Consider the following 24,026-nt stretch of genomic DNA (forward strand, 5'->3'; position numbering starts at 1 on the left):
CCTTGAAGCCCTGTTTCATGCCTGAACTGACCAACGTAAGGTCAAGAGAGCAGAGAAAGCACTAGAATAGCCATCAGCAGCTTGAATGGTTTTGTCTTTTCCACACTGGGGAAAACATGATCTCAACCTTTGCTTTTACAACCTTAAAAATGACATTATATCAACATCTCCTATTTCCAGAGGTAACTAGAAAATCACACTATAACATATGGCTTTAGGCCTGCTGGTTGAAGAGACAAAAATCATAAGATCCTCCCTAAATTGATTTATTTCTTACTGCTTCTACTGAGGCCTACCAGGCATAGCACCACTGTTAGTCCTGGTAACAAAAACACTTAGGACATAGAGGACTGGTAAAACTGAACTTTATTAAGACTTAAGCATAGGAGATACTTCCACGTAAGACACATATTATGGAATTGAACAGCTCGATCACAACACCCTGCACTAGTTAATGTTAACACACTGCTGGATGGTAGCAGTAATGTTCTCCACTGGGCTCCAGAGGTCTGCTACACAGGTGACGTGTTACTTCATATGCCAAGGCCCGCAGGTCCCATACCCTAGATACTCTACTTTTCCTCAAGTTCTTCCCTTGAAATTAGGGTGAGCTGTCCACAAGGAAATTTAGCAGCTGGATTTATAAAGCTAAAAATATCCAGGAACCAAGACTGGTTGTTTCCTATGACCTAGGAAACCTTAAAATCCTTCAGAGCCCTCAGGAGAAGTAATTCCAAGTATTCTGGGATCACAGAGGCAGAGATGTTTCCCCTACCTTGCCAGGGGTGTATATAGGACATAGTAGTTCAGGAAAATTCTGGAGTGATGGACTATGAACACATCTGTTTGTATACAACATGATTTATCCCAGAGGAAAACCACAAAGCAACATTACTCTGCAGCAAAAACAAGTCCAGGAAGTAGGGAGATAAAACTAGCAAAACAAAATTACTTAAATATTTAGAAACAGGACTTTAGAGAAAAATTATATGGTTTGAAGAGTATAGGTCTTCATTTTTCCCCACGCATGAAGCAGAGCACAGTATCACTCCTTAAGCTATAGCAGTAAGAATTTAAAAACCTGTCTTTTATATAAATATTTAAATGGTTAATATGTATATCGAACTAGAGCAAAAATTACCCACTGGGAAAGTCTGAGGTACTTCCTCAGTTGCCATGTTCCTTAAACTGGGTTACACATGATCAGCATGGCCCATCTTCCTTCAACATCAGTTTTATTCAAAGGTTTAGGGAATTTCTTTTTGCCTTGAAACAAAGATGGATAGGTAGGTATATATATTGTTGATAAATCTATTACAGTCCAGCACAGAAGACTCCAGGGAAATCAACTTTACTGAGCAGCTTCCAGGATGAACCATACCCCTGGACAGTAAGCTTTCTTTTTTTACTTAGGGTTACTGCTGGAAAAGTTTCAGACAGCAAGGCTTAGACTCCAGCACCAGTCTAGCACTGACAAGAGTAAATAGGGAGTCACCACTGGGTTACAGCTGTGATGTACTTCATGAGGAATGAGTTGGCCACCTACACTTCAATACTGTGACACACAGAATCTGGCTGCCCTGGGGATTATGGGATTGGCTTTTCTGAAACTGTCCTTGTGGAACAGGAAAAAGGCTGGTGAATTCTGTGACATGAGTAGAATTCTTCTGGGTTAGGGAAAGGGGCATTTCAGGCACCCCCCACCAGGAAGAGGGCAGGTCACTTTCTCACTGCAGACGACAGGCCAGGTGCTAAAGGCTAACAGTCGTTAGTGTCTGAAAACTGGTCAGATAGTGGCAGTCTTCAAAGGAAAATCTGATTCTAATGGAGTCTTCCATGTCATTAGCGGACCCGAATTTAAGAAGTTTCCAGTTCACTTCTAGAAGTACTAGTAATTTTTTTATATGTATATCAAAGTAGAGGGATCAGAAAGAAACCAACTCAACTCTATTCTTTCCAACCGTCCTCCCGGTGGGGCTTGACTGCTCTTCCCCCCGCCTCTCGTCTGAGCACGTGTACTCACACGTCTTTACTACCACTTCCTTTCTTCTCCCTCGAAGGTCAGACCCTTTGCTGACCTTCCCTTGACTAGCATTCATTTTATTCCAAGCTTTCTTTCCTTCTTTCTTATCTTTCTCTCCACCTTAAACAACAAACAGAAGTCGTTCATTGACTTTAGAGAAGTAAAGCCAAGCAAGTAACAAATGCTAGTCCTTTTCTATGGTAACCATGTTCAAAATAGTTCAATATGGCATTAGGTATCTCTACCCTCTGTCACACAGCTCTTCTCTCAGAACTGAGTTGGTGCTGATTGTGTTTGACTTCGGTCTGGTTCTCCCTGGCAACCCTTCTCTCCCTTGATTAGCTCCACGGCACTGCAGGCTAAGGAAAAAAGGGAGTGGGTGGGTCCAAAAGGGGATACTGACCTAGGAGACAGGCTGATTACTTTTTACTTTTAGACAAGTAAGAAACAAAAAAGCATTCGTGAATGTTCTTTTTGCAAAACTCTCCCTTCAGGTTCGAACTTGGAATTTTCCAGCTTTGGTCATGTATTTTATACCCTTAAAGGGTTTGTACTTTTCCCCATACATATCCAGACGATTCACCTTGAGTCCTGGAAGGAAAACATAAGCATTATTCAAAAGAAGCATGTAGCGTATCTGTCTAAATTCATTTCAATTCAGAGATCAGTGGGATAGAGATAGCTATAACAGTGAACCAGAAAAATAATAATAATTTTCCCTTATTTATTTCACTTTTCTGAGGCTCACAGATTTGTCACTCTTGGCCCACACACTGATAATAAAAAATTGCTCCAACAAGAAGCTATCCTATTAGAAGACCTGTTTCTAAAGTGGGAAGGGCAGAAAGTTATATGCAGATGAAAGGAGGATAAGGAAAAAATAAGACCACTCTATGTTTTTGTCCAGCTATTGGACAGAATACATGAATTAATGAAATTAATGAATAATGAAATAAAGCATAACTCAGTGAATGCATTAATAAATGAGTGTTTCCTATAAGTATTCTCACTGCATTAAGCAGAACACATTTTATACTGTATAGGTCTCTAACATTTATGATGAGTTTCTAATTTAAGTGAATGCTAATCACTTAAATTAGATAAGTTTTGTTGGTAAAGAAAAATAGGAACTTCATATAAAGCTGAAGTCATCTCCTATCTATCTTACTTACATGGTTGTTCTAAGGATTAAATAATAAAACAGATGACAAAGGCTTAAAACACTGCCTGGCACATAGTAAATGCCCAGTACATGGTAACTATTACTATCATCATCATCCTAAGACAGGTGTAGACTACAGTGGGCTGACTTGGGTTCCACATGTTCATAAAAGCAAATACGAAAGTCTTCTGAAACTGGGAGGATGGAGGGGAAATTATTCTTTTCAGTGACCAGCTGAGAATGCAGAAGCCTTCCCATGCTAAAAACCTTTGAACCCCAAACTGACAACCCTAGGATGACTCAAAACCTGCTGGGGAATGCCCCGTCCACCTACACTGTTTCCTTCTCAACTGCATCTTAGACGTTTTTGGTCAGGTCCCTTAATCCAACTTCAGAAAGTAAGGATTATAGATTTCCCCTAGAAATGCTAGAAAGATTTTACTCCAGATTACCTATCAGGTAATGAAACCAAACTCTGTAAACAGGGAGTCAGCAGAATGTTTTCTGATGTCTGCGTCCTAATGGAGAAAGCCACTTCTGTTCTCATCAAGCCACTGAAGCCGAGAATCACTTACCAGAAATGGCCAGCTGCTGGATCTTAAATTGCAGGTTAATTGTGGGGTTCTCATCTGGTTTGGAAGCTCCAGCCTGAAGACTCATGGTCCCCTTCAAACTTGGTAGCTTTTGGGGATTTATCTTTCCTACATCCCAAGACAGCATCTTCAAAGAAAAAGAAAGAAGTTACAGTGGAAGCCGTCATTTGAGGTGGCCGATCTCTAACCTCAGGGTATCTGTTCACAGTATTACAAGCAGCCTCTAAACTGGTTTTCAGTAGAGAAAACTATTTGTCACCATAAATTACCTCAAGGAAAAAACGATGTCCCTCTGATCAAGCTCCCCTTTCAACAAGCTGGAAAGTCTATTGGAGAGCTCCTGCATAATGACTTCTATTTAACATCAGCAATTCAAAACTTCCTGCTTATTCTCCTCCTACCTTGGTAACTGGGTCAAATGTATGTGTCCCCTGAGATGGAGTGAGGCTCATATTCAGGACCCCTTTGGGCATCTGGCTGGTGACAATCACTCCCTCTATGGTCTTCCCCATAGTCTGCTTCGGTCCCACCGTTATTTCAAAGCGTCCAAGTGAACTACTATCCCGGAAACTGATGTTATGTTTGACATACACTGGAATTGCCACCAGACTGGAAAAGGGAGAGACGAAAAACCAATTTCATTACTATACTGGAAACAATGGCAACATTTTCTCATTTTATCCTAAGTGCTTTTTTTGCCTCATTGAGGATTAAATAAAGCAATCTAGTGCTTAAGAGAAAGTTAGTGCTCATTAAGTTTGCGGCTGCTATATTTGTTGTTGTTATATGTCTAAACAACAACTTTTTTTTCTCAAATTGGAATCTGAGTACACCTGTATTCAATCCCCCTAACCCAAAAGAGCGTTAAATTATGCTATGAGAAACCATAAAAGGCAGTCATTTTTGGTCGTGAACATTCTCTTTAATATCTTGTCTAAGGACTTTTAAGTATTATTACCTACTTCTTTACTCCTTATATTAAAAAATAAACACAGGAAAAAAAAACAGTAATCTTTAATTTTTTTTTCTTTTTGTAAAGCTAAGACGCTGTCTAGTAAATAAACTAAGTCTTCCAATGACTGAATAAGATAACAAAAATCAAAGAGTATACTAAGCCTACTATGAGAAAGGCATTACAGATCAAAATTAGGAGTCACCATATTTCTGTGTTTTACTTTACGACATGTGACCAATAATTATCTGTACTTGGGAGAGTAACATGCATACCTCATGGACCTTTGATAGTATCTCGGGAGTGCGTTTACCTGACTTTCTCTGATCCTCACAAAAACCCTATGAGGTATGGTAGGTTGTCACGATAGGACAGAACAGGAAACAGAAATCACAGATTAATACCAAAGCAATAACAGTTTTTAACATCTGTTAAACACTCCTGTGTGCCAATACTATGCTAAGTGTTTTAGTTCCATTACCTTGTTTAATAAGTATGAAGTAGCTACTGCTATTGTCCTGTTTTTCTAGATAAATCATGATGTCCTTATACTTCACTAAGATTAAGTAATTTGCCCAAGGTCATGTATCATAAGTACTAAAGATGGGATTTAAGTGCAGGCAGACTGAGTCCAGAGTCTTTGCTCTCAAGCACGCAGATATTTTCCTAAGTTATTTATTCCAAATCACATAGGAAAGTATTGGTGGCTCTGAGGTGTCATAGCTCTTTTCAGTGTGTATATCTTCTACTACACACCTTCTAAAAGTCCTTAGACAAGACAGGGGCACCTGGGTGGCTCAGTCAGTTGAGCATACAACTTTAGCACAGGTCATGATCTCACGGTTTCTGAGTTCAAGCCCCGCATCGGGCTCTCTGCTGTCAGCTTGTCAGCACTGAGCCTGCTTCAGATCCTCTGTCCCACCCCTCCCCTGCTTGTATGCTCTCTCTCAAAAAAATAATAAAACATTTAAAAAAATAAAAATAAAAGTCCTTAGACAAGATATTAAAGAGAATGTTCAAGACCAAAAATGACTGCCTTTTATAGTTTCTCATAGCATAATTTAATGCTCTTTTGGGTTAGGGGGATTGAATACAGGTGTACTCAGATTCCAATCTGAGAAAAAAAGTTCTTGTTTAGGCATATAATAACAACAACAAAAATAGCAGCAGCAAACTATGAGCACTAACTTCCTCTTAAGCACTATTTAGATTGCTTTATTTAATCCTCAAACAAGGTACTTTTTTCATTTTCCACTTACAGATAAGAAAACAGACACAGAAAGGTTAAGCAACTCACCTGAGGTTACCTGATTAGTTAAGTACAGAAGCTGGAATTTGAACCCAGCTGGAATTTGAATCCATAACCTGAGTCCTTAATCACTACGGATACTGTTTCCACATATACACATATACACAGATTCTGTTCTTAATTATAAGGGCTGCTTACTTCTGTGCACTGACATGGTAAGAGAGCAGGCGGAAGTTTCCATCAGGAGGAATGAAGGAGAGGATACGCTCAGATTCCCAGCGCTTGAAACGGACACAAGGATGGAAGCTGACATCATCCAACAACCTGGGATTCTGTAGTTACCGGGCAAGGAAAAGCAAGAAGTAGGAATTAAACACCCATATTTCTTTCAGGAAAGTCATTCAGATGTTGTTTTTATTTAAACACATGCACACAGAAATTCTGTAGCTACTTATAGAAAATTCAAGCCTGATATAAACTTTGTAGCTGTCCTTATTTCTTATTGTTCCATTCCATTCTCACCACTGTCTTTCCAGAAACAGTTAATTTCCCATCCCAAGATGTGAACCTGTGGTTCAGGATTTTACCATGAAGGAAAGCGTAAGGTCTGGCATTCCAGTCAGCTTGACACAGGCATCAATCACCCCCTGGATCTCAGCAGTAATTGTGGAACCTGAGATAGGAACAAAACAAAGAGAAAGTAAGAAGCTATTCAATGCTTCTCCTTCCTTCCCAACCAACTTACTTCCTCCCTACCACCTTCTTTAACTTTCTCTTTTCCTTCCCAACTTTTTTCTTCTCCCTCCCTCCCTTTCTCCTTTCCTTCTGTCCATCTATCCAGTTCATCTACCTAATCCATTGATCCATCCTTCCAAACATTTATCAGCTGCATATCAAGTATGAGACACTAGGATGAAGCAATGGGGATAAAAGATTAAAGAGACAATTAGCTTAAAGAAGTTTTCATTCTAGCCCCAGAATCAAAAAGGGTGTCATCATAACCAATGGTTCAGAAAACATCATAGCAGAACCTGCTCTCCCTAAGGTTCCCAATGAGCTCTGCTGCTCAATCAAGTGGGCACTTTTGGTCTTTATCCCACAGGACCTGTCTGCAACATGCCATTTTTGACCACTTCTTCCTTTGTAAAACACTCCTTTCTCCTAACTTCGCCTAGTTTTCTGTTTTTCTAGCTCCTCTTCCTCTGTGCTTTCTGCAGGCCTCTCTTTCTTTGCACATCTTTTGAATGCTGATGTGTTTTCACAATTCTGAACGTCTCTTTTCTTTCACTCAACATGGTCTCCTTGAGTTACTTCACCTACTTCCCAAGGCTTCGATTGTCATTAATGGCCAAATATAGCCTAGTCTTTTTTCAGGTTCACAGTCTCACTCCTGCCAAACTAGACAGCTTTACCTGCATGTCATGGAGGCACTTCAGACTCTATACATCAAAAAGTGAGCACATCAGCTCCATTCCTCCATCTGCTCTCCTATTTTCCTTCTTTTTAAAAAAAATTTTTTTAATGCTTATTTATCTTTGAGAGAGAGAGACAGAGCGCAAGTGGGGGAGGGGCAGAGAGAGGGAGACACAGACTCTGAAGCAGGCTCCAGGCTCTGAGCTGTCACCACAGAACCTGATGTGGGGCTTGAACTCACAAACCACAAAATCATGACCTGAGCTGAAGTCAGACACTCAACAGACTGAGCCACCCAGGTGCCCCCTATTTTCTTTCTTTATGATAGTACCATCTAACCTGCTGCTTAAGTCAGAAACATACATGCATCCTTGACTAACTATACTTCTTCAGTGCTCATATCCAATCAATTATCAATTCCTCTCTTTTCTGACTTCTGTCTCTTACATCTATTCATTCCTTTCCTTCCTGACCACCATTATGGAATCTATATTTTGTGCCTGGACTTCAGCTGGCAGCCTCCTGGTTTCCCTGCCTTCAGTTGAAGCCACTCTTCACACTGCAACTAGACTGATAGTTTTCAACTACAAATCTGAATCAAGTCACTCCCCAACTTAAAACTCTTCAATTGCGGGGCACCTGTGTGACTCAGTCGAAATCATGACTCTTGATTTCAGCTCAGGCCATGATCTCACAGTTCGTGGGTTCGAGCCCCACATTGGGCTCTGTGCTGACAGTGTGGAGCCTGCTTGGGATTCTTTCTCTCTCTCTCTCTCTCTCTGCCCCTCCCCTGCTCGTTCTCTCTCTCTCAAAATAAATAAACACACAAACCTTAAAAAAAAAAAAAAAAAAAAAAAACTCTTCAATCACTCCCAATGGTTCTCCTTAAAATGGCATGCAAGGCATGCTAACTATCTACCCAGTTGTTGTGTACTTTTTTTTTATTGTGGGAAAACTTCTACTTAAATGCAAAAATCTTAAATGTATGACTCAGTAATTTTTAAATATGTATACACCCCATGAAAATACCACCCACATCAAGATACAGAACCTTTTTTTTCCCGTTTTTAGTTGTGCCTCTATTCACCTTTGTTATAATATATTTGTTAACAATATACTTGTTTTAAAGATCCTACAGACTGACCACCCATTAATGTAGAATATATGTCACCCCTCTCCACCTGGCAATCTTTTTTTTTTTTAAAGCAGAATTTCTTCTAGGAATCTTACTGATCACACAGTAGTTACAAGAATGTTAGATATAAGAATGTATACAGTCTAAACAAGACAGGCTGATTCAGAATTTACAGGTTGTAAAAATATACGTGTCAAGGGGCGCCTGAGTGGCTCAGTTGGTTAAGCGTCCATCTTTGGCTCAGATCATGATCTTGCGCTTTGTGGTTCGAGCCCCTTGTCGGGCTCTGTGCTGACAGTTCAGAGTCTGGAGCCTGCTTCAGATTCTATGTCTCTCCACCTCTTGGCCCCTCCCCTGCTCATGCTCTGTGTCTGTCTCTCAATAATAAACATTAAAAAAAAAAAAAAACAACGAAAAAAATATACATGTCAAAAGTTAGCCATATGGACAGATGCATACAGGGGAAGAGATGATGGGAGGTTGGGGATCGAGGGCCCTGTGCAGTAACACTGCCTTTTCCTCCTCCACAGTAAATAACTTTAGACACAGAACCTTCTTAGCATCCCAGCATGCTCCTCTTGCATCCCCATGCTAGTTCTGACTTCTGTTACTTTTGATGAAGTTGTACCTGTTTTCAAACTTCATATAAATGTATATAACTGTATATAATCTTATGCATCTATCTTTTTTACTCAACAATGTAAGATTCATTCATGTGCTGGATATATGGATTATTCATTCTTTTTCATTACTACACAGTACTCTCTTATGGGACCATATTGAAATTTGTGTCCTGTTACTGGTGGACATTTGGGTTATTTCCAGTTTTGGGCTAATATGAAAAATTGCTGCCTACTTAGTTTTAAAGCCTCATTACTTTTTTTTTTTTAATGCCTCTCAATGCATTCATGCTGAACTACTTTATTTCCCAAAAATATTTTACTCACCTTAAAGTGTTTGCACCTACTTTGTTCCCAAATCCCTGAGGGTCTTAATAACTTCCATTCATTCTACTGATAAAGCATAAACACTATCAGCTCTCTTTACACTTTGCTCTGGATGGGTGGGATACATCGCTTATATTCTTTTTACCTCCCTCTTCCTCACTAGACTCTAAATAAGCTTCTGCAGCCATAAACTCTCACTTTCTTTCTTTCTGGCCTCTTTTGTCTCCTTTGTTTGTAGAACCTCATCATTGTCAACAACAAAATAACATCATAATCACGATCACTGTCAATAACAATAGCTACAATAAAGTCAGGTCATAAAGAGGTCCAGAACTTTGTGTATTGAACACAATTCAGGATTAAGGTTTTGAAAAGACTTTGCTGCAGAATTTAGAAATTATTAGTCAAAAAATGTTGAAATCATTATTGAACCAAAAGCCAGTGGCCACCACCCACATTTACATAACAAGAATCTCCCAAGGCTTGTCATGGGAAAGATGTAGACCCCCTCTATTTTGACAGACTACCAATTGTCCCTGTAAATGACATATCTTTATTCATTATTAACAAAGAATTGTTGTTTTCCTATATGTGTGGGAAGGGGATATTATAGGTCGCTATTCAATAACTTAATTACTGGGTTTCCTTTCCTTTTTGAGAATTTCTATATTTCATCTTCAAATATGTATTTGTTGTCTTTTCATTTGCAATTCATTTCTTCTTCCCTTGCTCATTTCCAGGAATCCTTAGCCTTTTCTTTCTCCACATAATTCTCATGTATGACATCCTCACAGTAGTGATACCTCCCATTACACACCACTGTCATTATTATTATTACACTATTATCAGCAAAGATTCTCAATGAGGAGGGGACTGTGTGACCTGGAATATTCCTTCACTGTATCTTGTTCATGATCAAATATCCATTAGTCAGCACTGGGCTACAACACAACAGGTTTTCGATAAGCATTTGTTGAATGAATGAGTTCACTAATGTGAAAAGAACTTTCTACAAATTTCTAAGCTCTAGGACATATTGCTGTAATTCAGAACAGATAGAAAAGAAGGCTCCCTGAATTTTAGTGATTACAATGTCAGTTCTGCCATCAGATTTGGGAGTCAAATACATTCAAAAGGAAATCTAAAAGAGATTTGTTTGCTACTTTTTTTACTTAAGAGGACAAGATCTAGAACACCATTAAAGAACAATTTTTTTATTTAAGAGGATAAGATCTGTAACACCAACAAGCATTGGTCTGCATCATATTATTTTGAATTGCCATTTTCAGCCTTATTGAGGTATAATTAACAAAAACTGTATGTAATCAAGGTATACAACTTGATATTTTGATATATATACATTGCAAAATGATCACCACAAACAAGTTAACTAACATATTAATTAGCAAATTTCAAGTATACAATACATATTATGATGAGGTGATGGATGTGTTAATTTAACTAGATGGGGGAATCCTTTGAAATGAATACATACAGCAAATCACTACAATATACATTTTAAATATCTTACAATTTTATTTGTCCATAATACCTCAATAAAGCTGAGAAAAAGTATAAAATGCAGTATTAACTATCGTCACTGTGCTGTACATTTCCAGAATTTACTCATCTTGCATAACTGAAACTCTGTACCCTTTGACCAAATATCTCCCCACTTCCCCCACCCACTAGCCCTTAGTAACACCATTCTACCCTCTGCTTCCATGAATTTGACTATTTTAGATTGTACAGATAAGTGAGACTATGCAGTGTTTGTCTTTCTCTCTCTGGCTTATTTCATTTAGCATACTGTCCTCCAGGTTTATCCATGTTGCAAATGGCAGAATTTCCTTCTTTTCTTGTGACTGAATAACATGCCTGTGTGCATGTCTATCTCACATTTTCGTTATCCATTCATCCATCAAAAGGCATTTAGGTTGGCTATTGTGAATAATGCTGCAATGAACTTGGGAGTGCAGATACCTCTTCGAGCTAATTCTTTCATTTCCTTTGGATACACCCAGAAGTGGGAAAACTGGATCACGAAGTAGTTCTATTTTTTATTTTTTTGATAGTTTTCCATGAATGTACCAATATACATTCCCACCAACAGTGTACTAGGGTTTTCTTTTCCCCACAACACTACTAACACTATTGTCTGCTGTTTTGATACTAGCCATTATAACTACTGTGAGGTGATATCTCATTGTAGTTTTGATTTCCCTAATAATTAGTGACGTTGAGCACCTTTTTATACATCTATTGGCCATCTGTATGTCTTTGTTTGATAAATGTCTAGTCAGATCCTTTGCCCACTTTTTAATCAAGTTATTTGGTTTTTTTTGCTATTGAGTTCTGTGTGTTCTTTGTATATTTTGGTTCTAACCCCTAATCTGATATATGGTTTCCAAATATTTTCTCTAACAGGTTGTTTTTTCACTCTGTTGACTGTTTTTGTTGTGCAGAAACTTTTTAGTTTTTGTCTATTTTTGCTTTTTGTTGCCTTTGCGTTTGGTGTCAAATCCAAAAAAAGTCATTGCCCATACAAGTGTCAAGAAATTTTCCCCTACCCCACCCCCCAAAAAAGAAGTTTTTTCCCTATGTTTTCTTCTAGTAGTTCTATGATTTCACATCTCACATTTAAGTCTTTAATCCATTTTGAGGTTTTTTTTTTTTTTTTTTTTTTTTTTTTTTTGGTGTGAGGTAAGGGTCCAATTTTATTCTTCCACATATGGATACTCAGTTTTCCCTGCATCATTTAATGAAGAGACTATCCTTTCCCCATGGTACAATCTTGGTTCTCCTGTTGAAGATCAGTTGACTGTAAATGTTTAAAAATCAGTTTTTCGGGGCGCCTGGGTGGCGCAGTCGGTTAAGCGTCCGACTTCAGCCAGGTCACGATCTCGCGGTCCGTGAGTTCCAGCCCCGCGTCGGGCTCTGGGCTGATGGCTCAGAGCCTGGAGCCTGTTTCCGATTCTGTGTCTCCCTCTCTCTCTGCCCCTCCCCCATTCATGCTCTGTCTCTCTCTGTCCCAAAAATAAATAAACGTTGAAAAAAAAATTAAAAAAAAAAAAATAATAAAAAATAAAAATCAGTTTTTCAGAAGATTTTTTTTAAAGACTGCCCCTCACAAGGACTAACCAATTCTGTTTTTTTAATTAAAAAAATATTTTTTTAATGTTTATGTATATTTTGAGAGAGATAGAGCATGAATGTGGGAGGGGCAGAGAGAGAGACACACACAGAATCTGAAGCAGGCTCCAGGCTCTGAGCTGTCAGCACAGAGCACAACGCAGGGCTCAACCTCATGAACTGTGAGATCATGACCTGAGCTGAAGTTGGGCGTTCAACCAACTGAGCCAACAGGAGCCCCTAAAAGATATTTTTTGAATGTTTATTTATTTTGAGAGAGAGCACGAGTGGGGGATGGGCAGACAGAGAGAGAGGGAGAGAGAGCATCCCAGGCTCCATGCTCAGTGTGGAGCCTGATGCGGGCTCAATCTTATGAACCATGAGATCATGACCTGAGCCAAAATCAAGAGTGGACGCTTAACCAACTGAGCCACCCAGATGCCCCATTTATTTCTGAGCACTCTATTCTGTTTCACTGGTCTATGTGTCTACTTTTATGTCAGTATAATACTATTTCAATTACATAGTTTTGCAATATATTTTGAAATCATGAAGTATGAAGTCTCCAGCTTTGTTCTTCTTGCTCAAGATTGCTTTGGCTATTTGGAATCTTTTGTGGTTCCATATGAATTTTAGGACTGTTTTTCTATTCCTGTAAAGAATGCTATTGAGATTTTGACAGTGATTACACTGCATCTGTAGATCACTTTGGGTAGTATGAACATTTTAATAATATTAATTCTACCAATCCATGAACACAGGATGTCTTTCCACTTATTTGTGTCTTCTTTAATTTTCTTCATCAATGTTTTATAATTTTCAGAGTACAAGTTTGGTTAAGTTTATTTCTAACTATTTTGTTCTTTTTGTTGCTATTGTAAATGAGACTGTTTTCTTAATTTTCTTTTAGAATAGTTCATTATATTTAGAAATGTTTTATATGTTGATTATGTACCCTGCAACTTTACAGAATTTGTTTACTAGTTCTAAGAGTTTTTGTCGAGTATTTAGGGGTTTCTATATATATGATTGTGTCATCTGCATTATAATATTTAAGTCTATTCCTAGTACCCAGCACAGCGCCTGACACAAAGTAGGCACTAAGTTAAAATGAATGATCTTGAATGGGATACTAGCAAGCATTATATGAAGGAGACTATTTCCACTTTCAAAACATTTTTTTAACGTTTATTTTTGAGAGACAGAGAGAGAGAGAGAAAGAGCGAGCAAGCGGGGTAGGGGCAGAGAGAAAGGGAGACACAGAATCAAGCAGGCTCCAGGCTCTGAGCTGTCGGCACAGAGCCTGACATAGGGCTCGAACTCACAAACCATGAGATCATGACCTGAGCTGAAGTCAGACACTTAACTGACTGAGCTACCCAGGCACCCCATCTTTATACTTTCCAGTTCTGAAAACAGATTAAAAACACCTACCTGATTTATCAATGATGGCATCAATCTCTTCGATCACATCAAAATAGGCCTCGTTGTTAGTGTATTTCACCCCAGTCCGTCGCCAGGGCACCACTGACAGCTGCCCAGTAGGAAGCTGGTCACCCACATTGGTGCTTCCTAAGATAATGAATATTACTGTAATTTAATTCCATTGTGGTTAGATGTAACCAGTTATCTAATAATCATAGAACACTTCCCTAGGAGTTTCTATGCTCCCACTCTTCATGCACTCAATTGAAGAATTAAAAAAAAAAAAAAAAGATAAGAGTTTCCCAACTTATATATGGGTAACCTAGTCTATTTTAAAAAGTTGTTGCCATCTGGTCTGCTTCCTCGACCAGAATAAAGGTTAAAAAAGTTACTTGAGAAACAGATATCATATTTTGGTTTTGAAAGAAACCTGAAGTTGGTCTCTCAAATTTCACAATAGCTTGTAGCTTAAATAATGTATTGGCTTTCAGTAGGGATGGTAATCTACATAAATATAAATTTTTCATGGGTAAAAACAGTATTCTAGTTTAAGGTACGTTCTTAGGTACATTTATGCTAGGCGTTCTTAGGTACATTTATGCTAGGTATTAAAATGTATACATTTTACTACAACTAATGTACACTGAATGTTAGGAAAATAATACAAATTAGATCTTTCCCTAAGAGTTGCAAATCAATTCCTTGTTTTTTCTTCCCACAAGCATCAAAAATATTTTTTTAATTCAAAAGTGCTATACTGAAATTCTGAAATATTATAACTAATTAAAAATCTATTTCCTTCTTTTGTAACCTGGACCTTTTAATCTAAAGAAAGAAACATTAAACACACGCATATATTCAGCATATTTACACAACATTTCAGCTTTTCAAAAGGTACTTTCAGCTCAGGTATCTTTTTCTAGATTTAAGAGAAGTTCAGAAAAATGACTCCATAGTATTTATAAATGATCCAGGCACTAACAAAGAGTTTAAGAGTTAAATGAATCCAGATTATTGAAAAACCCAACAAATGTGTTTTTCTTAAAAAGAGGCACCGTATGTTAAAACATGTCATTAGGCTATAATAATTAAAGCAGTATAGGGCGCCTGGGTGGCTCAGTCAGTTAAGCATCTGACTTCAGCTCAGGTCCACCGTTCATGAGATGAGTCCCGTGTCGGGCTCTGTGCTGACAGCTCAGAGCCTGAAGCTGCTTCGGATTCTGTGTCTCCCTCTCTTTCTGCCCCTCCCCTGCTCATGCTCTGTCTCTCTTTCAAAATAAACATAAAAAAATAATAATAATAATAATTAAAGCAGTATGATAAGGCAGGAAAGCCTAAAAACAGACCAAGAATCCATAATGACTCAGTACAAGATAAAAATATCATTTTAAAACAGGGGAAAAGGATAAGTTATGGTGCTAGGAAAACTGGTAGAAATTTTGGAGAAATAAAGAGAGCCTTACTTGATACTGTATACCAAGATAATAGACTAAAGAATTAAACCCAAAAGTAAAACCATAAAAGAACCAGAAGAAAATATACTTTTTAAAAAAGACCTTCCCTTCTCTGAGATCAAAAAGACATTCCCCTATGTTTTCTTCTAACAATTATAAGGTTTATGTTTAACTCTTTGCTGGAATTTAGTGTCCAGAATGAGTAGGGAAGGACTTCATTTTGTTCTATATCAAAGCTGACTGTCCTAATATAGTTTATTTAACAATTGGCCCCTGATTCATTGATTTGATATATATGACATCTATCTATACCAAATTCCTACAAAAGAAAGGGTCTGTTTCTGAACATTCTACCTTATCTTAGCCACCTATCTGTCTATTACTGGGCCAATACTATGTTTTTAAAATTATCAAAACTTTATATCTTGTATTTGATAGAACACATTTTCTCTCTTGCTTTTCTTTTGAGAGACAGAGGGAGAGAGTGAGTGCATAAGTGCAGTGAATGCACAAGCTGGGAAGGGGCAAGAGAGAGAAGGGAGAGAAAATCCAAAGTAGGCCCACACCATCAGCAGGAGCGCTACACTGGGCTTGAACCCATGAACCAGGAGATCATAACCTGAGCCAAAACTAAGAGTCAGACGCTAACTGACTGAGCCAACCAAGTGCCCCTCTCTTACTCTTTTTAAAAAATATTTATTTTCAAAACTGTCTTGCCCTTTAATAGCTTATCTATCTATGTATGAGTTTCTGTCTCCTGTCCTATATGAACTTAATATAGCTTGATATTTGTTGACAAGGAAAATCCACCTTTGCAGTACTTTTTCAAAATTGTCCCAGTATTCTTGCAAATTTATACTTAAAAAAAATATATTTTTCAGGGTGGGGAGCGCCTGGGTGGCTCAGTCAGTTAAGCAACCAGCTCTTGATTTCAGATCAGGTCACAATCTCACAGTTGTGAGATCGGGCTCCATGTCTACACCCTGGCTCAGCGTTGAGCGTGGAGACTGCTTGAGATTCTCTCCCTCTGCCCCTCCCCAGCTTGCATGCAGGCACATGCACCCATGCTCTCTTTCTCTCTCAAAAAATAAAAACATAAAAAATATATATATGTTTTTTTCAATCAGTTTGTCAAATGTCATGCAAACCCTTGTTTATATATGAAGCAAGACCCACAATGTAAAACCTGAATGAAGCAGAATGACTAATATGACTAAGTCAGAAAATTTTAAATGTGGCTAAACAAAAACACCATAGACAATGTTAAAAGGCAGATTGTGAGAAAATATCTGTGACATAGGATTCAAAAAATATACAGAACTACAAATGATCATGTATACTGGAAATATACATGATGGTTTAATGTGCTTAAATGAAAGGACTTCTTTTAAACTAGTATGAGGGGTGCCTGGGTGGCTCAGTTGGTTGAGCGTCAGACTTCGGCTCAGGGTCATCCTCTCGCAGTTCATGAGTTCGAGCCCTACATTGGGCTCTGTGCTGCCAGTTTGGAGTCTGGAGCCTGCTTCAGATTCTGTGTCTCCCTCTCTCTCTGCCCCTCCCCTACTCACGCTCTGTCTCTTTCTCAAAAATGAATAAAAATTAACAAAATTTATGTTAGTATAAAAAAAGAAAAACATTTCAATAAAAGAAGAGCTGGGCAAAGGACACAAGTAGGTAATTCACTATAGAAGAAAAACAGTCAATAAATACTCGAATGGGTTTTAACTTCCTTAGTAATAAAAAATGAGTGTGCAGGGTGCCTGGGTGGCTCAGTCAGTTAAGGGTCTGACTCGGTTTCGGCTCAGGTCATGATCTCATGGTTTACGAGTTCGAGCCCCATACAGGGTTCTGTGTTGACAGTGTGGAGACTGCCTGGGATTCTCTCTCTCTCCCTCTCTCAAAATATATAAATAAACTTAAAAAAAATGAGTGTGTAAATATGACATGACTAAACTATTAAATGCCAAAGATTTGAAAAAATTAATAATAGGATTGGCTAGGATGCACAGAAACAGCTACAGAAACTATAAATTTTCTAGAAGACAATTTGGCACAATGCATTAAAGTCCTTAAAATGTGCATGCCCTTTGATTTAGCACTTCCATTTCTATTACTGAAAATAAATCAAAGAAGATGTACACAAAGATTTAGGTATAAGAGAGTTAATTCCCTGTTATTTAAAAGAACAAAAAATCAGAACCATCATAAATATGGATTGAACAAATCACTTAGGGTCTATTCCATATGGTAGAAAATTATAAAGTCACTAAAAATTATGTAGAAGAAAATGTATCATAATGGGATAATGTTCACAAAATATTGATGAAAGTTTTAAAAAATAGACAAGAGTTGTTTTTAAAAAATCTATGCATCTATTCATTATTCATCTGTCTAGAAGACACAGAAAATATGTCAAAATTATGGTGTGATTAAGTTATTTTCAAGGTCTTTGTGCTTTTCTGTATCTCTGACATTTCTTTAATAATCATGTGCTTCTTCTGTAATCAGAAAGAAATGCTTTTTAAAGAAGCATACTTTATTGTCACTGAAATCAAGGCCTTTTCTACATAACGAAAACATATTTCAGGTCATAATCAAAGACTATAACGAACAAAATTAAAGCACCTGGACATCTGAGAGCCCCAAAGACAAGCACTCAAAACAGTGCACCACACCGGAGAAAGCCACACCCAGGATGGCAGCAGCTTGGTTTCCTCTTTCTCCATACCTGTTATGGTGTTGACAACCGTTCGAAGGATAGTGGGAGGCTTTATCAGTTCTTTGAGGATGTTTGACTCGGTAGCCAATGGAAACCCATTGTCAAGCATCTCTTCCAGTACCTCATAAACCACAACCACATTGTCTTTGATCACTGGCTCTGAACAGACTCCAAAATAATCCTGATGAAAATACAATATGTAGAATATATAGCATTCAGAGATTGTAACAAAAAGAATCTTCCTAAAAAATAAGGACCTAGTCCTGTCCATGTGTTTACTCAGTGTTTCTGGAATATTCTTCTGCAATGAAGGAATGAAGCATAACCTTAGTTCTCTTAAGCAACCCGGTTTGGTAGATAGAACAGTGGACTGGCTTATAGTACTAGTATCATCACTAACTTCTTTTATAAATTAAGAGTAAGTCATTTAACCTTTTGGGGTTAGTTTCTTCAACTAGACAAAACATGACAAATACAAAACTGAACCTAAACTATTACATGTGCTTAGGAACAAGAATTTGAAAGAACTATGCAAAATAATAATACTTGATATGACCCAGATTGGACCTAAAAATTTTCTTAATGCTTTCTGTTGTGCTATCTCTTAACACTGATACAGCAAATAAGAATTGAGAAGGAAATAAAATGAAATGAGGGAGATGAACTAGCACACCAGAAAGTCTCTAAGATGCTAGGATGATTCTAAGAAGGCTTTGTCTTTTTTTATTAACACAGGCTAAACTTAGATACTAAATTATCTGGGTTGTGGAAAAAGCACTGGATTCCAAATCAGAAGACCTGGGTGGTAATCTTATTGTCACTTACCAGAGTAAGTCATGCTAACTGATACAGGTCTTGATTTCTTTACTAGTATAATCAGGATAATACCACTGGACACACAAGGAGGTTATAAGAACTAAGCATGATTGATTAAATGATAATACATGTGGAAATGCTTTGTAAATTATAAAACACTTTGTAAAACGTGATGCATGATGACGAAAAAGAAATGCTAGTAGTCATTTAGCGAGGCCCTTCTAGAGGCCCTTCTAGGAACGTCAGTGGCATCTTTTACAGGACCTCTGAGATGGTCATACAATCCTTCTTGAATTCATCCATTTGCCTTTTGAGAAAGCCCATTCTATTCATGGAAAGCTCTGATTATTCAAAAGTTCTTTCTTTTGCTAAACAGAAATTTGCTTTCTAGATCTGCCTTACAGAACAAATTTACATAACAGCCCCACAGCTATTTGAAGACAGCTAACTTTCACTTCATTTTTTTTTTCTCCCAGCCAAACCCTGTTTGATCCTTCTACTATTCACGCTATGGTATGGTTTCTAGATCATTTCACCATCTTGCTATTTCTTTGGATACGCTCTAGTTTTCCAACATGCTCCTAAAATCATGACATCCAAAACTGGACTGTACACGTGATCTAAATTAAAATTACATCAGATAATAAAAATTGTCAGAGACATTGCAATATCCAAGAACACTTAAGAGTCAGGAATGTGTTTCTAAAACAAGACTTCTTTAAAAATGAGGATTTAAGAAGGGGGGGAGGGGACACCTGGGTGGCTCAGTCGGTTAACCAGCTGACTTCAGCTCAGGTCATGATTTTGCGGTCTGTGAGTTCGAGCCCCGCGTCAGGCTCTGTACTGACAGCTCACCGCCTGGAGCCTGTTTCAGATTCTGTGTCTCCCTCTCTCTGACCCTCCCCCGTTCATGCTCTGTCTCTCTCTGTCTCAAAAGTAAATAAACGTTAAAAAAAATGTTTAAAAAGAAGGGGGGGGGAGGTAACACATTTCCTCCCAAGAGTGTTTTTATTTTGAAAAATAAATAAAACACCTCACCAGATTTTGTCAATCAGACATAACGTGAACTAAGCAGTTGGAAAGAAGACTTGTAAGTGTGACAAATTGCTATAGCAAAATTATGTGCAATTCTAGCGCTGGAACTCTTCCCTCATATTCTAGTACTAAACAAATAATGCAGCCAGAGAGAAAAGACATTAAAATCAGGGTATGTCCATTTACTTTTAACAAATCCTTCAAAAATGACAAGCTCTGAAGTCCCAGACTTCCAAACTAGGAACTTTACTGTTATCCCAAAGTCCTCTGTGTTTTCAACGAGATTAAACAACTTTTCTCACTTCCTGTCTCATAATAGATTACAAAATATTGCTATGGAGGGATGAAGCAAATGCTGGGTTTCACCAATGGGACTGTTAATCTTAGAATGGGGTAAAATATCATATGTGGAAATCATAATAAGGCTCAATTAGAGTAGTTTAAGGTCATAACTACTGGGTTCTTCTACTTTTAGTTACTCCACATACTGGGGTTTATAATTCTGTTTTTCACTGTGGGAAAGAACTGGTATGCCACATGAGAACTGGAAACCCAGAATAGTACTACCAGAAAGTATTTGTGGGAAAAAAATTATAAAATATATTTTCATTTTCCAGACATGTGATACAGATATGACTGGAAATGAAAGGACTCTTTGACTTATTTTTTAATTTCACCGTAATATCTGAGTCATCATTCTCTTCTTCTTCTCTTATTCCACAATTTCTGTATTCATATGACCAATTCCAGACCACACATGACACAGAAATTAAACCAAAGGGCCCTTGCTTCTCACTTATTGTATGATGACAATAATAAGAGGCAAATGACCAGGGAGCCTGAGTAGTTCAGTCAGTTAAGTGTCCGACTTCAGCTCAGGTCATGATCTCATGGTTTGTGAGTGTGAGCCCCACGTTGGCTGTGCTGACAGCTCAGAGCCTGGAGCCTGCTTCAGATTCTGCGTCTCCCTCTCTCTCTCTCTGCCCCTCCCCCACTCGTGCTCTGTCTCTCTCTTAAAAATAAATAAACATTACAAAAAAAATAAAATAAAATAAAAGGCAAGTGACCATAAGAGGTAGAATTTGAGCAATTCTTTTAGAGGGAGGATCCCATATTTGAATCCAGGGTCTGGGAAGCCTAAAATCCTGAGCTAATAATAGTGCTGACATCTTGATATAACTTACTTTCACCTCCCCTGTACCCTGCTCCCCAAGATCTTCAAATCTATTCCTGAAAGAAAAACTCAAAGTGAAAACTGTGTCTTGTAAAATGTGTCACTTAAATTCTTACAGGAACAGAAGATTTTCCAATCTTAGTTTGCAATGAAAGCTCATCACTAGTACTCAGATGCTTTGGATAAGCACTCCAAACTCAAGATGAAGTTTGGCTTCACAAATTACTCTTGCCAAGGAGAGTGAAACAAGCATTACTTAGTTTTTTCTAACACTTGAAAATATACGTATCTTTACACACTCATTACTTTTTGATGCAACTCATAGCAAGGTACTTAACAATGGCTAGCATCAAGTCCACTAAAAAAAAGAAAAAAAAAACCCCAACTAAATTCCTCTGATTTATGAATAAAAAGTGGGGCGATTCCAATCTCCAGAACTAAAATGACTGTATATAATCATACCAAGTAGAGTGGCTTCCTCATGCAACAGGTTCAGAAGTATTCAATGTGCCATTTCAGGTGCAGCCAGTTCCATAAACAGAAACAAGGATCTTATCAGATGGGAGAGGAAGTGAGCAAAGTCAGTTTTGATTTTTTAAAAAGTTCCTTAATTGAAGCTGAATACAATGGAAACAGAACTATACAGACACTTTATAATTTACACGCATGAGCCTCCTCACATTCACGCACCTGAAACGTGTCCACTACTCGGTGAAGGAACTCAATGACAAACAGCGGTGGGACCTCTGTCTGGATCACAGCCACAAAAAAGATCTTGTGACGGTAAACACTTAAGAGATAGTGGTGAGGAGTCGGAATAACTGGAGGTACATTTTCTGCCTCGGTAGCTCTTTCTTGTGCCTCAAAAAAGTAATCACAGACAGAACGGCTGACCACACTTTTCCAATGTTTTTCCAGGAAAATATCTCCAGAGGAGTTGATCAAGAAAAGGCTATGAATCATGATGGAGACTGTCAGTGAGAGAGAGAAGTCTTTTTCAGTCTGAAAGTCTCAGGACTGCCAATTTTCAACCCTAAAAATAAAAGAAGCTATGGTCAGTTCCACTCAACCAAAACACCTACCTATCTTTCAAGAGTAGATTCATGTCTTCCTCTTCTTTAAGAGCCTGAAGTATTCCTGCCTACAATTCCTAAGGATAATTCATCAACCATCTTGTTTGCCAATTATATACTGCCTGGTTATCTTTACTATTGCCTTAATTACTACCACTTAAAACTCAATTTAATTTTTGGATGTCTGATATATCAACTGGTCTGGAAGCTCCTTGACAAAGAAGACCATGCCATGGGGCGCCTGAGGGGCTCAGTCGGTTGAGCATACAACTTTGGCTCAGGTCATGATCTCCTGGTCTATGGGTTGGAGCCCCGGATCAGGCTCTGTGCTGAGAGCTCAGAGCCTGGAGCCTGCTTCCGATTCTGTGCCTCCCTCTCTCTCTGCTCCTCCCACGCTTATTCTCTGTCGGTCTCTGTCTCAAAAATAAACATTAAAAAAAAAAAAAAGACCATGCCTCATGTTTTTTGTTGCCTCATTGCAGTGCTCCCTGCACAGAAGAGAGTTTCAAAGAGTATTGAGGAGTTTTATGTATTCAGCCACATGAAATGAGAAATGCTTATGGTTGCACAGTCTTATATGGCAGCCATCAGCTAAATGCAGCCAGTGAGCACTTGAAATGTGCCTGGTCTGAACTGAGATGTGAGGTAAGTATAAGTTCCCACCAGATTTTGAAGGTCTTGTATTTAAAAAGGAATTTTAGATACCAGTAATTTAATATTAACTCGTGAATTAATATTCAGTTAATATTGATATTCTGATATGTCAGGTTAAGTAAAATATATTAAAATTAACCTAACCTTTTTTAAAAACGTGGTTAGCAGAAAAGGTAAAATTACGTATCTGGTTCGCTTTATAGATCTATTGGACAGCGCTGGTCCATAGGTGGAAAGCTATCATTGTGGTCTTTATTCATGGAGTCAGACCGCATTCTCTGAGTACTTGTTATGCACAAGGCTCTGCACTGGATGCCTTAAAGAAATCTGAGGGATACCCCAGGTCGCTCAGGCGGCAGCATCTCTACGGTGCAGTCCCCAGGAAGAGACAGCCGCGCTGTACCCCAGCTGTGGCCATTCCTCAAGCTGGCTGCGAACTGGACCAGGTGGTCAAACCGCAAAGGCCTGTTGTGCCAAGGGCCCCAGGGCGAGCTTAATCCCTCTGCCCGGGGACGAGACAGCAGGAGGGAGGGGAGGAGGGGAGTAACCAGGCTGGGGAGGAGGAGAGGCGGCAGCTAAACAGGGTTATTTTTGGTCTCAGCCCAGCTGCCTGCGAGCAAAGGATGATGGAGGCCCTTTAGGGTGGGGGTGATCAGGCGGCGGATTTAAGGTGTGCGCACATTCAGGCGGTGAAAAAGGTCGCCACACAGCACACGTGCGTTGCCATGGCAACAGTGTCCCCTCCTCCTTCAGCCACCTGGTCGGAGCGGGCCACCTCCCCAGCCCGGTAGTTGGTCCCTCACCTCTCTCCCCGCCATATCCCGTAGCTCTGAGGGTCAATCCCGCCGCATCTCCTAACTCTGACCCTGCCACCCGCGCCCCGCTGGGACCCCTGCGTGCCCCCGCCCGCACCCTCGTGTGCCCCAGCCTCCAGCCCCCGCCCTGGCCCGGTGCGTGCCCGCGCTGCCCCTAACCCCAACCGGGTCTTCAGCCCTTCTCACCCAGCCTCGCTCTTCGCAGCGCCCACAGTTCCGACGCTCGGGCAAGCCCCACCCCCGGCTGCCCCCCAC

General features: G+C 39.0%; 1 protein-coding gene across 1 annotated transcript; it reads right to left on the reverse strand.

Annotated features, from left to right (window-relative positions):
• Window positions 1-348: 348 nt before the first annotated feature.
• On the reverse strand, window positions 349-24,026 carry AP3M2 (adaptor related protein complex 3 subunit mu 2). The gene is made up of 9 exons (XM_030312553.1): window positions 23,958-24,026; window positions 21,920-22,262; window positions 18,214-18,385; window positions 14,041-14,178; window positions 6,567-6,652; window positions 6,178-6,311; window positions 4,180-4,387; window positions 3,761-3,905; window positions 349-2,614 (listed from the first exon to the last, which is right to left on the reverse strand). Exons 2-9 carry the CDS (start codon window positions 22,190-22,192, stop codon window positions 2,514-2,516), a joined length of 1,257 nt encoding a protein of 418 aa, XP_030168413.1. The 5' UTR covers window positions 22,193-22,262; window positions 23,958-24,026; the 3' UTR covers window positions 349-2,513.

This window comes from Lynx canadensis, chromosome B1 (assembly GCF_007474595.2).
Source record: "Lynx canadensis isolate LIC74 chromosome B1, mLynCan4.pri.v2, whole genome shotgun sequence".
Lineage (NCBI taxonomy): Eukaryota > Metazoa > Chordata > Mammalia > Carnivora > Felidae > Lynx > Lynx canadensis.

Excerpts from the sequence above, each read along its gene's own strand:
- AP3M2 (XM_030312553.1), bottom strand. The coding sequence starts at position 22,192 with ATGATTCATAGCCTTTTCTTGATCAACTCCTCTGGAGATATTTTCCTG. Across the intron at positions 18,386-21,919 it reads GAGTAGTGGACACGTTTCAG|GATTATTTTGGAGTCTGTTC; the intron begins GTGCGTGAATGT and ends TATTTTCATCAG. Across the intron at positions 2,615-3,760 it reads CCAGCAGCTGGCCATTTCTG|GACTCAAGGTGAATCGTCTG; the intron begins GTAAGTGATTCT and ends TTTTCCTTCCAG.